Source organism: Siphateles boraxobius, unplaced genomic scaffold (genome assembly GCF_051911475.1).
Source record: "Siphateles boraxobius isolate OS27281-9 unplaced genomic scaffold, OSU_SipBor_1 77, whole genome shotgun sequence".
Taxonomy (NCBI): Eukaryota; Metazoa; Chordata; class Actinopteri; order Cypriniformes; family Leuciscidae; genus Siphateles; species Siphateles boraxobius.
In genome coordinates, this window is record NW_027509205.1 from 23,482,501 (window position 1) to 23,497,500 (window position 15,000).

The 15,000-nt window shown below is 35.4% G+C and overlaps 2 protein-coding genes across 4 annotated transcripts in view; both read left to right on the plus strand.

Moving 5' to 3' along the window:
* Positions 1-8,957, plus strand: part of LOC143725983 (F-box only protein 41) — a 36,118-nt gene extending 27,161 nt beyond the window's left edge. The window contains exons 12-15 of one of the 2 annotated variants that reach the window (XM_077218932.1): positions 1-53; positions 2,720-2,835; positions 3,176-3,220; positions 8,116-8,957. The exon at positions 1-53 is cut by the window's left edge and continues 106 nt beyond it. In XM_077218932.1, coding sequence (XP_077075047.1) covers positions 1-53; positions 2,720-2,835; positions 3,176-3,220; positions 8,116-8,130 — 229 coding nt within the window. In that variant the 3' untranslated portion in view covers positions 8,131-8,957. Of the gene's footprint in view, positions 54-2,719; positions 2,836-3,175; positions 3,491-8,115 lie in introns of those variants that run through there. The other variant, XM_077218931.1, reaches the window with a different exon arrangement.
* A 1,470-nt stretch (positions 8,958-10,427) lies between these two features.
* Positions 10,428-15,000, plus strand: part of dclk2b (doublecortin-like kinase 2b) — a 19,325-nt gene continuing 14,752 nt past the window's right edge. The window contains exon 1 of one of the 2 annotated variants that reach the window (XM_077218488.1): positions 10,428-11,285. In XM_077218488.1, the coding sequence (XP_077074603.1) occupies positions 10,886-11,285 (400 nt within the window). In that variant the 5' untranslated portion in view covers positions 10,428-10,885. The remainder of the gene's footprint in view (positions 11,286-15,000) is intronic. The other variant, XM_077218489.1, reaches the window with a different exon arrangement.

A 15,000-nucleotide genomic window follows, 5' to 3' on the forward strand; every position in this document is an offset into this window, starting at 1 on the left:
ACTCTCCTTCATCTCCACTCCTGTCACCGCCAAAGCCATACTGCACTTCACAGGTGAGCATTTCATTACCGTCTGTGGCGAGCAGGACGAGGCTGGTGGCGTGATTACTGATGAGCGACGCCTGCACGACGCACCGGTCTCGTATCTCTCACGGAGGAGCGGAAGCATAAAGGAGGAGCGACGACAGTGGAGATAGAGAGAGGACCAGGCCTGGCCTATTTTGTTTGATGTTTTGTTTCATTATGTGTGGCGAACATTCCAAAGATTACACGGTCGACTGCCGTCTTTACTTTCATTTTTGTATTTAAATCTTTGGAATGTTCACCGGTTCCCGCCTCCTTCCTTCTCTACATCTTGAACCTTGTTACACCATCATCCAACCCGATCTCTCGGCAAATCGTACAAATTTTATGAGATGGCTAATTCGTATGAATTCACACGATTTTTGCTAAATATTAAGCGTAGTGTCAGTTCTGCCAGGTCTTGCATCTGCTAGGTCTCGCATCAGTGACTCTCAGCTGATCCATGTTTATCTATAGAAATACGACACTTATCACTGTATACATATATAAGCTCCATCAGTGTTATCAGCAGCTGTCGCGTTTCTCATTACCCTCCTCCCTCCCCAGCTCCTCCTGTCTCCAGTCAGGATTTGGCATTCGGATTCACCTTGAATCAGACTAGAATTCTCAAATTATGTTGTACATTAAAATTAATGAATGATATCTGCAATACATTGATGTTGGTTGTGTTCTGCTTCCCCTGAGGAGGGTTATTGCTGCTCTTATCCATGCTAGGCTGAACAGAACAGAACCAGACAACGCCAATCCAAACTGTATACTAATTGTCAATCATATTTGACAATAGTGCTCCTGACAGAACGTACATATTTTACGAGTTGCCTAATTCGTATGAATTCGTACAAATGACCTACATCTGACCCAGCCCCTAAACCTACCCATCACGTGGGTTTTGACAAATCGTACAAAATCGTATGAGTGAGGTTGTAAAAATTTTTGCGAATTAGCCACCTTTTACGAATTCTTACGAATTAGCCACCTTTTACGAATTCGTACGAATTAGCCACCTTTTACGAATTCGTACGAATTAGCCATCTTTTACGAATACGTACGAATTAGCCGACTTTAACGAATTCGTACAAATTAGCCACCTTTTACGAATTCGTACGAATTAGTCATCTTTTACGAATTCGTACGAATTAGCCACCTTTTATTAATTCGTACGAATTAGCCACCACTTACGAATTCGTACGAATTAGCCATCTTTTACGAATACGTACGAATTAGCCGACTTTAACGAATTCGTACAAATTAGCCACCTTTTACGAATTCGTACGAATTAGTCATCTTTTACGAATTCGTACGAATTAGCCACCTTTTATTAATTCGTACGAATTAGCCACCACTTACGAATTCGTACGAATTAGCCATCTTTTACGAATACGTACGAATTAGCCGACTTTAACGAATTCGTACAAATTAGCCACCTTTTACGAATTCGTACGAATTAGTCATCTTTTACGAATTCGTACGAATTAGCCACCTTTTATTAATTCGTACGAATTAGCCACCACTTACGAATTCGTACGAATTAGCCATCTTTTACGAATTCAGACGAATTGGTCATGAGATAGTGTTGGATCATCTGAGGACTGAGCCAAACCCTGGAGCAGGGTTTCCAAAACAACACCGACCGAAAATATTAAGTCCCCTTGAGATTCGAAGTTTATTTTAATTTTAATAATTTAACGACACATTTGCATATTCATGCCTCTTTGATGACAGTTAATGATGATATGTCACGCAGCTAAAGAAATATTTCATTTTTAGTAAGAGTTTAATTTTGATTGTTTTTAAAGTTATTTATTTATTTCAATTTTGGATTATTATGATTTAATACATTTTTAGTAAATGTTTTTATTACTTTTATTTTAAAAAACAAATTTATTTAAATTTGACCGTATCATCCTTTTTTAGTAAGTGGTTTACTATAATTGTTTTTACTTTAAAATTATTTATTTAATTTTACAGTTTTATGACTTAGGTTAGTGTTTTTTATGATCATGTTTATTTTTAATTTAATACATTCTTTGTTTATTCCAACTTTACATCAGGATTTTATTTTTCGTAAGTGTTTTAATTTAAATGTTTTTGTTTAAAAAAATCTATTTAATCTATTTCACATCATGACTTCATTTTTTTATTTAATGTTTTTTATTTATTTAATGAAATTTAATAGTTTTATGAATTGTTTTATTTTTTGTGTTTAATTTGAATTGTTTTTTAATTGAATTTAAATTTGTGCGTTTTTATGGTTGAATGATTTATTAGTGAGTGTTTTATTATTATTGTTTTTATTTTAAATGTATTATTTATTTCAATTTTTAATTTTTATGATTATTGATCATTTGTTTGCTTTTCATCAATCCACAAGCCCAAGTTTGGGAAACCCATATTTCACATATGAAATTAGACATTATTCACAGACTACAGACATGCACAAATATTGTTGTAATATTTGCATATGAATTCCAGTTGGTCATCTTTCTCACAATTATTTGCATACTGAATTGAGATTGGTCTTTTGTGTTTTGCATCTATTTAAGCAAAGAGAGTGTGATTGTGTGTGTTGGTTGACATACAGAAATACTTGTTGTGAGACATGTCTGACGCAGCTGCTCTCTGTCTATGTGTGTGAGGTGTGTGTGTCAATCTCAAGTGTGTCGTGGTTCAGTTGTGTATAGCTGATTACTTCGAGGATGCTGACAACGAAGAAGCCAAGAGATTATTTGAGGAGATTGTCAACAACCTACAGGTGAAATCACTGCCACAAATACTGTACATCTAATATGGCTAATGTCCCAAATACACACAAATCAAATATTGAACTCACTCACACTCTTAAAAATAAACGTTCTTTATTGGCATCGGTGGTTCCATACAGAACCTTCAACATCCTTGGAATCTTTCCATTCAATTAAAGGTTTTAAATTTTTTATTTTTTCACAAAAGGTTTGAGGAACCATAAATGTTCTTCTATGCCATGACTGTAGAAAACTCCTTTATTTTTAAGACTGTATCTCAAAATTATGTCATGAAATTGAAATATTTGTTGTGCGTATCTGATTGTAATTAAATGTATTTTACTTCATCAGGCGCTGAGAAAGCGACCGGGTCTGAGTGACGTCCTCCAGATCAAGGTGGACAAACCCTGAGAATCATGTCTGATGTGTGTCTGATTCACTGTGACAATCTCATGCACAAACACACACACACACAAACACACACACACATATAAACACACCCACAAATACACACATGTACGCACACACACATGCACAAACACACATACACACACACACACATGCACAAACACACACACACACACATACACAATCAAATAAGGCACTTTTGAGCATGGGGAGGTTTAGGTTTGAGACAGATGCACAATTATAAAGCATACAACTATACATACTCAGGTCTGTTGTCTTTTTTTAATAATAAAGTAGTTTTAGGAATAGAACCCAAATATATTATGATAGCGGTTAGCTTTAGTTGTAATGTCGCAATAAATTATGTTTTATAAGCACTGTTCGAGAGGAAGATAGTCGTGTGAGGAGGCTCATACCTCTGATCCTCGGACTCGCCAAATACACTCATTTTATACTGTATCTCATTATATGTAAGTGCGAACTTGTGAAGTATCAGTAAATGTTATTGAAGTCACTCATTTGAATTTGCATGAACACACAGGTCTTCCACCAGGCGTCTTCACCAAACGCAAACTGCAGGAATCTGGACTCGATCTGTTTAACGTTTGTGTGTGTTACTTCCCTACTATATAGTATGTGAAAAACAGTATTTGACAAGAGTAGTGTCCAAATTCATGAAAGAGTCGTAAAAGGGCCTGTCAATTTTCCATCAGTTTTAAGCCATGAATATTTAATCACTTCTCAACAGAAGAAAAACTGAAATATGTGAGGAAAGCCTTGTTTTGCCGTCCGGGTCGGCGTTCCTATAAGGGTGTGACGTCACGGGAAACTGTTGGATTAATTTTCAAGTACACTATCTGCCCTATCTGAAGATTACTTCAATCTAACTAATTGGGGGCTCGTCCGGGATATTCCCAAGAAGCACGGGACTATCAGAACTATATATTAACAAATATATAGTTCTTTCTTTGGACATTTAATTTGATATTAAAAGGGTAAGTTCGGCGTTTTACAAATAAAGCCCTGTTTTAAGATCGTTTCTGATGAAATCGAACGGTTAAGATTAAAATTTGGGCAAATGCTGCTGTCCCGAGAATTTTTGGTTTTTGTGTTAGCACCCCCCTCACCTATACAATGGTTTCATAGGGGCACTGGAACAATCATTCTTAAAACGCATTAAACTTTAGTTTACAAAGACGTGAAACTCACTGAGTGGTCTGGGGTGTTCACTGATATGCTCACGCAAAAATCGCTGCAAAAGATGCTTTCCAACAGGTGTTTTACCATTCATTGCAAAGCAGCGATTTTTGTGTGAGCATATCAGTGAACACCCCAGACCACTCGGTGAGTTTCACGTCTTTGTAGACTAAAGTTTAATGCGTTTTATGAATGATTGTTTCAGTGCCCCTATGAAACCATTGTGGAGGTGGGGGGTGCTAATACAGAAACCGAAAATTCTCGGGACAGCAGCATTTGTCCAAATTTTAATCTTAACCGTTCGATTTAATCAGAAACGATCTTAAAACAGGGCTTTACTTGTAAAACGCCGAACTTACCCTTTAACAATATTATTACAACATTATTTTCCTGTTATCTATGTAAAGCTGCTTTGAAACAATCTGCATTGTAAAAAGCGCTATATAAATAAAGGTGACGACTATTAAGAGGAAAAATTACAATTTGGAAAAATGACAGTTTGGAAATTAGTTTTATTATAATTTAATATTTTACCCTCATCCTTCCCTCACACTTTGTAACACAAATTTCCCTCGCGGGTCAAAATGACCCGAAGCCCTAGAATTATACTTATTTATTTTTTTGTCCAGAAAGCTTATTTTATTCCATTTTGATAATATTTTTGAATGCAATTTTTTTTGGAGATTTTTTGTTATTTTTTTATTTTATTTACCTTTAAATTACTAGATTTGATCAATAAATAATAAATACATCGTAATTTAAGCACATTCCTCACATTCTTTCAACTTAAATTCTAAAAAACTCACAATTTCATGCATAACCCTTTTAATTCAGCTCAAAATATCTTACATTGTGTGTCTTTGCAGAACTCTTGTGGAAAAAAAATATTATAACATGATATTTCATGATTCTAGATGGCCTTATAGCTCTATATGGATTTTTTTTACATTTATGTAAAATATATATATATATATATATATATATATTAGTGCTGTGCGTTAAACGCGTTATTAACGGTGTTAACGCAAACACATTTTAACGGCGTCAATTTTTTTATCGCGAGATTAACGATCTTTTTGGCCTAGCAAACTTTGTATTTTTTTCACATGCTGTTGCAACAACTAGTAACGTTAGAAAAACTACAACATCACACCGGATAGCTAGACCGGAAACAAAACAACAGGCACGCCGCACGTACTTGTTTGGGCTTGCGCGCCGGCCAAAGAGTAGTAGGCTAACGTTCAATTCAATTCAATTCAAATTTATTTGTATAGCGCTTTTCACAATACACATTGTCTCAAAGCAGCTTTACAGAAATTTCATTTCAGAAATGTACATAGAAAAATACAGTTACGTTACGTTTTGAGTGGATGGCGCGAGCGCAAGACGCCGATCTAGAGACGTGCACTCTCAGCGCAATAGAGTGCGGTGCGGGACTAGATTTGATGGCCGAGTGCGAGGGCGGGCTCGAGCGGTAATGCACTCACTCTGTGTGCGGATACGGGAGAATAAAACGATTCGCGGGACTCCCGCAAACTAGAAATATCTATGAATAAAACATAAAAACTAATACATTTTTATTCATATGTTGCAGAAAAGCAACAAGAACAACTAAAACAAAATAGAAACGATTTACAGGCCAGAGTTTCTTTTTATAACATGTTTGCAGCGTTGAGGGATGTAGCCAATCACAGACATATGTGTTGATTTCTTGAACGCAATGGCCAATCAGAAGCATTTAAAATAGACTCCCCTCACCGCTCAAAACAGACTTTTTGTTCAGTGCCGAATTCTGTATGTTGGCAAATCCTCAAATTATAACAAACAAAGTGTATATATTATGAAAGATGCATTGTGCAGTCAGCTTCATTGATAATAACAGATGTGTGAGATAGCGATGAACTGATGTCAGCTTTTTAGGAATGATTAAGGGAGCGCACTTTGCGCGCGCATTCAGTCATGCCAAACCATGCACTCAGTAGCCTGCTTGCTTTTATGTTATAACAGTGGTTTGTGTGTTAATGCTTTAATAACAAATAATTTATCAGGAGCATTTATGCTGATGTGTATGGTGGCGACACGTAGGCGAAAGTATTTGGAGGTAGCCTACAAAAAAAGAGTGTATTTGCGGGCGGGAGCGGGACAAAAATGTTGCGGGCGGGAGAAAGTAACATAGAAAGTAGTTGAGAACGTCAGTTATAACGACCCGCGTATTAAAAAAATGGACGGGTTTAAATCGGGCTCGGGCTCATAATTACAGTTTATGTGTCGGGCCGGGCTCGGACACAATGCGCACGGGCTCGGGTCGGGCTTGATTATTTGGGCCCGATCTAAGCTCTACAATGGATGACTTCAGACATACCCCTTTTCCACCAAAGCATTTTGAGAGCCGGTTCGGAGCCGGTGCCTACTCGCGAACCGGTTCTTTGTGTTTCGACAGCCAAAGAACCGGTTCTCGGCCAGGAAAACTGGTTCCAAAGCGGCACCAACTCTTTGCTGGACTAGAACCAGAGAACCGTTCTTTTACCACCGTGTCATGCTTACGGCGGGGCTGGAGGCGGGTTTAGATGTGTCCTAAACATATTTTATGACCGCAAAGCCAGGAGAAACATTTGCAGAAACACGATGTAGTCCACCATTGTAATTATTATGCTTGAAGTTGGCGCAAGCGTTTCTAGCTTTTTTTAAATTTTATTTTTTTATTGAAAACATTATGTAAGCAAAGAAGAAAACAGTCAAAATATAGAACAAATAAACGGAAAGAAAAAAAGACACAAGACAGAGGTACATAACTAATCAGAAATGATTACATGTCAAAGGAAAAGATTAAAAGACTTACTTATTTCAATTGTTTTTAAAGCCTTCATGGTACACAAGTTAGAGATAATCCCAAAATAATGTACTTGCTAGCGTTTCTGTATGGCGACGTACACAGTGACGTAACGACGTCGTTCGCTGGGCGCTCTAGTCAGTGGGAAAACAAACCGGTTCTGAGAAGGTTCGCAAGTTGAACCAACTCCGAACTAACTTTGAACCAGCACCAGTTCCGAACCAGTTCTTTTTTGGTGGAAAAGGGGTAACAGAAGCACATGGATACCACAGCTAAGAACAAACTTAGGCTACTGCTGATCCACTTTTCCATGTTGATAACAGCATTACAATTAGAAAAAATAATGAGACAAATAGAAATCAAGGGACATTTAGAATAGATAAAAATGTGCGATTAATCGCGAGTTAACTATGGCATTAATAGGATTAATCGCGATTAAATATTTTAATCGTTTGACAGCACTAATATATATATATATATATATGGAGTAAATGAGCTGTTCCTCTGGGTCCTGAAGTCAATCTTCTTCAGTGTACATTCAGATACACATGTAGACATTATAAAATGATTTTTTTGGTGAAGTTTTAGCATTTTGAGTTAGAATTTTGAGTATTTTAAAAATCGTGTTTTTCTGTGTACTGAAGTATTCCTCACATTCCATTCATTCCTATGGGATCAAATTGTCCCACGAGGGAAGGATTTGTTACTTTTTTAAATTTCATCCACAAAACTCCTCGAATCCATTAATTATTTGTGTGTGTGTGTGTGTGTGTATTCATGGTTCAAGTGCGACAAAAGTCCTGGGGTCTTGGACACCTCTGTTGAACACTCAATTTTTAATTTTTTTTTCCTGTAGACCAAAGCTATCTAAAGCCTAAATCTTACAAATTGGGGGCTCGTCCGGGATATTCCCAAGAAACATGCGACTATCAGAACTATTTATTTAGAGGAAAAACCTGAAATCCAGACCATGCAAAGTGTGAAAAGAGTCCCGGGACGTCGAGTCTCATATATGGACTTTTAATTTTGGAAATGACAAGTTTTATGACTATTTAAATGGCTGGTCATCAGTGGTGATCAACTTTCCTTTAGACCAAAGCTGTGCTTTATGATGCAAATGATAATCCTAAAAATATCCTGACAGCAGCTTTTAGACAATCTGAACTGTGGGCGATTAAACTGCCACATTAATACGAAAGGAGGTTTTTACTCTCTAATGAGAAACACATACGCTATTTAAATATTCTAAAACCGGTGGTGGTATTTATATTTCTCCCTCTTTTATGGCACAAAATAATTAATCATCTCACACTTTTCATCTTTTTATTCTGGTCTTTGTCACTTGGAAACTTTAAAAAGAGAGGCTAATGTTATATAAATGATGATGTTTTTGTTTTTAATCAGTGTTATTAGCATTAGATGTGCAGCAATAAAGTGCTCATTCTTAGTCACATGTGACTGTGTTTGATTACTGAAGTGTGTGTGTGTGTTAGAGATTATTAAACTCCTCTGTGAAGTATTAGTAAGTGAAAGTGAGTTAAAGACTAATTAAACAAAGGTTGAGGCAATTATTTGAGATATCCAGGTGAATATTACCTCATTTAACAAAAACCTTTAAGGTGCATTTTCATGTATGATATACTTTGCAGGAACAAATGGAAGTGCAAAACAAATAAATAAATAAACTTGAACATTGCCATTTTAACGTGTTGTCATTTTGGTCACACTTTATTTTAAAGTGACATTGTTACAGTGTAATTATATAAGTTTATTTATTGTTTAAATTATATAAATATATGTTATTATATAAGTACAGAGTAATATTAAGCAATTAAGCATGTATTTACTATAGGGTTAGGGTTTAGTTGAGGGTTAGTTGGATGTAATTATGCATAATTTACTGTTATTACTACGGTAAATAGGCTACATGTAACATATGTATCAAGGACACTGTAAAATAAAGTGTAACTGTAACCTGTTGCATTCCAAGGTCCAAACGTGTGCTTTTGAAACTGTCATAACCTAATATTTTTCAACTACAACCATATTGTATCTGATTAGTAACTTAATGAGTAAATGAACAAAAATGTTACCATGTTTTTACCGTGGTAATACTTCATTTACCCCCTTTTTGTTAATTCAGAAATTGAGAAATTCTTTGAAATTGAAAATTTTACAAGAACTACAGCAAAAGCTATATATTTTTTATCAATGTTTAGGGGAAGTTTTATTGTAATTTGACATTTATTGTAATTTATGAAATGGAAAATTTGTAATATTAAATTTTATTTTTTTATTGACCAGTGGATTTAATTAAACTCATGACTGATTTTTATGAAATCACTTTCAAAAAAACACTCTTTTTCTAACAAAACAACATCAGTATTAAATTAATGTTTTTAAACAAAATATATCGATTTTACTTGCATAAACTTTAATTGCCAAATAGTTACCTCCATTTTGTATGTATAAATTAGTGTAGACACAATTTCCACACACAAATTGCTAGTACATTTCACAATTAATTACAAAGAATTGGAAATTATTAAATTGAAATGAAATGAAGTATAAGGAATGAAATAGTATTTTCTTGTAAAATCTATTTCAATAATCTTTATTTTATAATGTTTTAAATAAATGCAGTTTTTAACGACTGATTAAAAACAAGGCTCGAAATGCCAAAATTTTCGGTGTCTAATGTGGAGTGTAAGAGTCTGAAGTGTGTCAGTGTTTTGTAAAAAAGTGCGAGGCTGAGAATGTGTTTGTAGTGGTGCAGATCTGGGCAGAGGTTTTGCTCAAGTTTCGCTAATGTGTTATTACTTTAATTTTGGCGTGTAAGCAATTGTAAAAAATAAATCATAATAATAATAATAAAAAGTGTAACCAGCATTAGCCTGCCCTCTGGTGGAAGCAGTGGAACCAACGATTAAAAACTTATCTTCACAATTTCTCTCTGATGCAATCTTGCAGTTTATTTGTGTCTCAAACAAGAATATGAAAATAGATCTGTACCTTCATGTTTTAAAAAAAGAAATGTCAAACATGACATTGTTTTTCTGATGTGCATGACCCACTTTTACTGTCTTGTCAGACGGCATTAAGACCGCGCGGAAGAGTCTGATGCGCGCGCCACACGCTCACCTGCAGCGGGGTGTCGCGCGCCGAGGTGGAGGAACGGGCCGCGCGCTCCCGTGTACGGCCATGCTGCCCGGTTACAGCGGGGCGCGCGCCTAAAAACCGCACACACACACACACACACACACACCGCTCACGGTTAAGGGCGGATCGGGATTTTTTTTATCACAGTCTCTCAATGGAATATCCCGTTTGACCAGGATTTTCCTGTTTATCCTGTTTTTTGTGGACAACAGCAGCTGGCGTCCGAGCTGGTCATCTATGATTCCCCAGCAGAATTATCTGGAATATTTCCCATCCTCTATACGAATGGCCGTTTGAACGCGGAAAAAAACGCCGGGCTGCTTTTGTGTTGATGTAAATGATGCTCGTGCGTCCGGTAAACGCGCAGCGGGGAGAGCGGCGCGTCCGCTCGCGCTGATGACAATAGCGGACTTTAACGATATAAAAGCGGAGGGTAAAAACAGAACCTTTGGGAAAAGTCGGGAAAAATGTCTCTCAGCAGAAGCATCGAGCTCGAGCATTTTGACGAGCGGGACAAGGCGCACCGCTCCAAACGCGCGGTGGTTTCGGGCGGCTCGGGTTCGCGCGCGAGCAGTCTGGTACCGAGTCCCGCGCACAGCGCGAACTGCAGCTTCTACCGCACGCGCACGCTCCAGGCGCTCAGCTCCGAGAAACGAGCCAAGAAGGTTCGGTTCTACAGGAACGGGGACCGGTATTTCAAGGGTCTGGTGTACGCGGTGTCCAACGACCGCTTCAGATCAATGGACGCGCTCCTGGCCGAGCTGACGCGCGCGCTCACGGATAACCTGCACCTGCCGCAAGGTGTGCGCAGTATCTACAGCGCGGACGGCGCGAGGAAGATCGCGAGTCTGGAGGAGCTGGTGGAAGGTCAGATATTGATGGGAATAATAGCGTGTTGAGGGCCGGAAGGGTCACTGTGAGTTATGACCATATAAGGGCTGAACGGTTGCAGGTTCGAATCCCCGCAATGGTCCATATTGGCTCAAGGCTCTTCATTACAAACGTGTGTAGTAAAATGGTTAATCTCTCTCTCTCTCTCTCTCTCTCTCTCTCTCTCTCTCTCTCTCTCTCTCTCTCTCTCTCTCTCTCCCTCTCTATATATATATATATATATATATATATATATATATATCCATTAATCATTTGTTATAGACTATTGATATATTAACACATAATATATATATATCAATAATATCAATATAATATCGTCTAATATTATAAAAAATATTCTATATATCAAAATGACAAATTATAAATGGAAAATTATATATATATATATATATATATATATATATATATATATATATATATATATAAATATTGGTATGTTAGGTTTTAATATATCAATATTACATTTTTTTACAGATTATATATATATATATATACAATATCGTCTAATATGATCAATATTATTAATGTATAGGCTATATATATGTTTGTGTGTGTGTGTGTGTGTGTGTGTGTGTGTGTGTGTGTGTGTGTGTGTGTGTGTTATATATATATATATATAGTATTTATATATATTATGTTTTAATATATCAATATTACATTGGGTTAGGCAAATATATATAAAATTGAAAATTATATATATATATATATATACTGTAATATTAAACAGATTTATCTGTTTAAGGGGATTATGTAATATTATTTATAACATTATACAGTATTATTTATTATTATTGTATGTATAATATACAATATTATATTCATTTTTAAATATATTTACTGTTAATTAACAAATGCAAAAATTAAATGTTCAAGTGCAATAATGAGAATTTCGTCATGGAAAATTATGTCACAGTTCATCTTAACGGTAATTATACAGGCATCATTTTTTTAATGCAAAACACAATATAATTTACATGTGTTTGTGAGTATTTTTTCCTGAGCGCTTCTGTTAATCAGCTGATCCTGAATGAGTGAGTGAATGTAAGTGACTTTAGATCATTAATCAGTGAACGTCACAGTCTGATTGATCAGTCATTAGAGAGAGAGAGTCTCATCCCACACACACACACGCACACACACACACACACACACACACACACACACACACACACACACACACGCGCGCGATCAATACCAGCAAGCTTTCCAGCTCGTGCACTTAACGCCGTTGTGCACGAGCTGTTGATGTGTGTTAACTCTGATAGACGAGCTCATTCAAGTCTACTGTCCTTTAAACCTTTATTGAAACAGTTGTTGGGCCTTTATAAAGATATCATGTTTCTGCAGGCACTGATTCTTATATTTTGCACAATCAGATGTAAATTAGCTGTGCAATTACTTTTAATTGTGCATTGTCCCTGTAAAAATAAACGCTAAAGTAAATCGGCAGTCTAAAGATGAAGGGTTTGTGTTGTAATCATCTTCATGCATGTGTCATGGATATTCATATATCGATGGCTCCTCCCACTTCCAGCACAACACACTACCGGTTTGCAATAATTACGATTTTTAATTCTTCTGCTCACCAAGGCTGCGTTTATTTGATCAAAAACACAGTAAAATGTGAGATATTTTTACAATTTAAAATAACTTTTTTCTATGTGAATATAGAGTAAAGTGTAATTTATTCCTGTGATCAAAGCTGAATTTTCAGCATCATTACTCCAGTCTTCAGTGTCACATGATCCTTCAGAAATCACTATAATATGATGATTTGATGCTCAAGAAACATTTATAATTATTATTGAAAACAGTTGTGCTGCTTCCGATTCAATATTCAAGATAAAAAAAAAAACATTAAAAATTAAAGGTGCAGTGAGCGATTTCTGAGAATCATCATGTTATACTGATTTCTGAAGGATCATGTGACACTGAATGGAGTAATGATGCTGAAAATTCAGCTTTGATCACAGAAATAAATTACACTTTACTATATATTCACATAGAAAACAGCTGATTTACATTGCAATAATATTTCACATTTTTACTGTATTTTTGATCAAATAAACGCAGCCTTGGTGAGCAGAAGAGACTCTTTCAGAGTAATTGTGTATGTGAATTAAAGGAGTTTAACAGTGACACGCGCAGGAGAATCACACAGCTGATATTTGACTTAAACATCTGGAGTCTTTGAGAAAGTCCATGTGAGCTTGAGCTGATGTTTGAATCAGCAGAAATAGAGATTCAGCTGCTCGCTTTGGTGTATTTTGGGACTGATCTGAAAATAAGGGGACTGTGTCAGTCTGAGTCAGCTTGTAGATTATAGTATTAAAGTACAGACACGCACAGATGTGCACGTTCACACCTGGCACTGATGATGCTGATTTGACCCCCGGGGTCGTGTTGCCATGGCGATCGGGGGTCAGATAATGACCAGCTGCCAGCAGGAGCATCAATCAATGCATCAGCATTTTCACATCGAGGGAATAAAGTCTAGCAGGCACAAATGGTTGGTGATGGTGGTCCAACTTTGCTTTTGTAACCATGGAAACCACTTAGAAATGGCCTAGTAACCATAAAGCAATTTTCATTACAACTTTCTATATCAGAGTTTCCCAAACTGGGGTTGGTGAGTTTGTGAAAATCTTTAATTAATTAAAAGAAAAATTTACGAATTAATTAAATTACAATGATGTGAAATTAATAATAAAATCAAACATAAAAATGTAAAGGTTAAAGAAATAATTTTCAAACAAAACAAAACGTAAAATTAAAATAATTTTCAAACAAAGCAAATGTAAGTTAAAAATCAATTATTCTATAATAAAACATGAAAATGTGAGATAAAATAAACAATTTAAAAATAAAACTTAAATTTAAAATAAAACATATAGTTTAAAACAAAACTTTAAATAATATTTACATAAAAACTTTAAATATATATATATATATAATACAATTTATATTAAAACATAAAAATGTAAAACTGAAGTAAATCATTTTTAAATGAAAAGTATTAAAGCTGAAATGATTTAAAACAAAAACAAATTTAAAAGTAATTTTACGATATAAAACATTCAAATGTGAGATTTAATAATTTCTAAATAAAACAGAAAAATAATAAATATATAGTTTAAAACAAAACAAAATCTAAAGTTATATAAATAATAAAAAACAAAATGTAAAATTAAAATTATTTAAATAAAATTAAAATTAAAATAAATAATTAAAAAAACATAAAAATGTAAAATTAAAAGATTATACAAACAATCAAGATTAAATATTTTATTTATTTGGTGTATTATATTTTTTAATATTTTACCTGCATGTTGAGAGACCATAAACTAACATCAAGGAACATTGACATGAAATATTCACTTAACCTCTCAGGAGAACTTTAAAGTTTGAAAATCCAGCTTTTAATGTTGTTTATATGTCTATGTGGTGTTATTAATATGCTTTAAGACAAACCATGTGTAAATTCATAAGTCGACAGCATTGCTGAGTATTTTCTCCTTAAAACTGCAGTGAACCAAAGACAGTCTCAAAAACACAGTTTGAAATCGCTGGTGTTTCTGACGTCACAAACTACCTTGTAACCAATCAGATCAACGTGTGATCGTCAACGAGTGGATCTCTGAGTGAGTGAGTGAGTGAGTAGAGGCGGGGCTCATTTGCATATTCACAGACC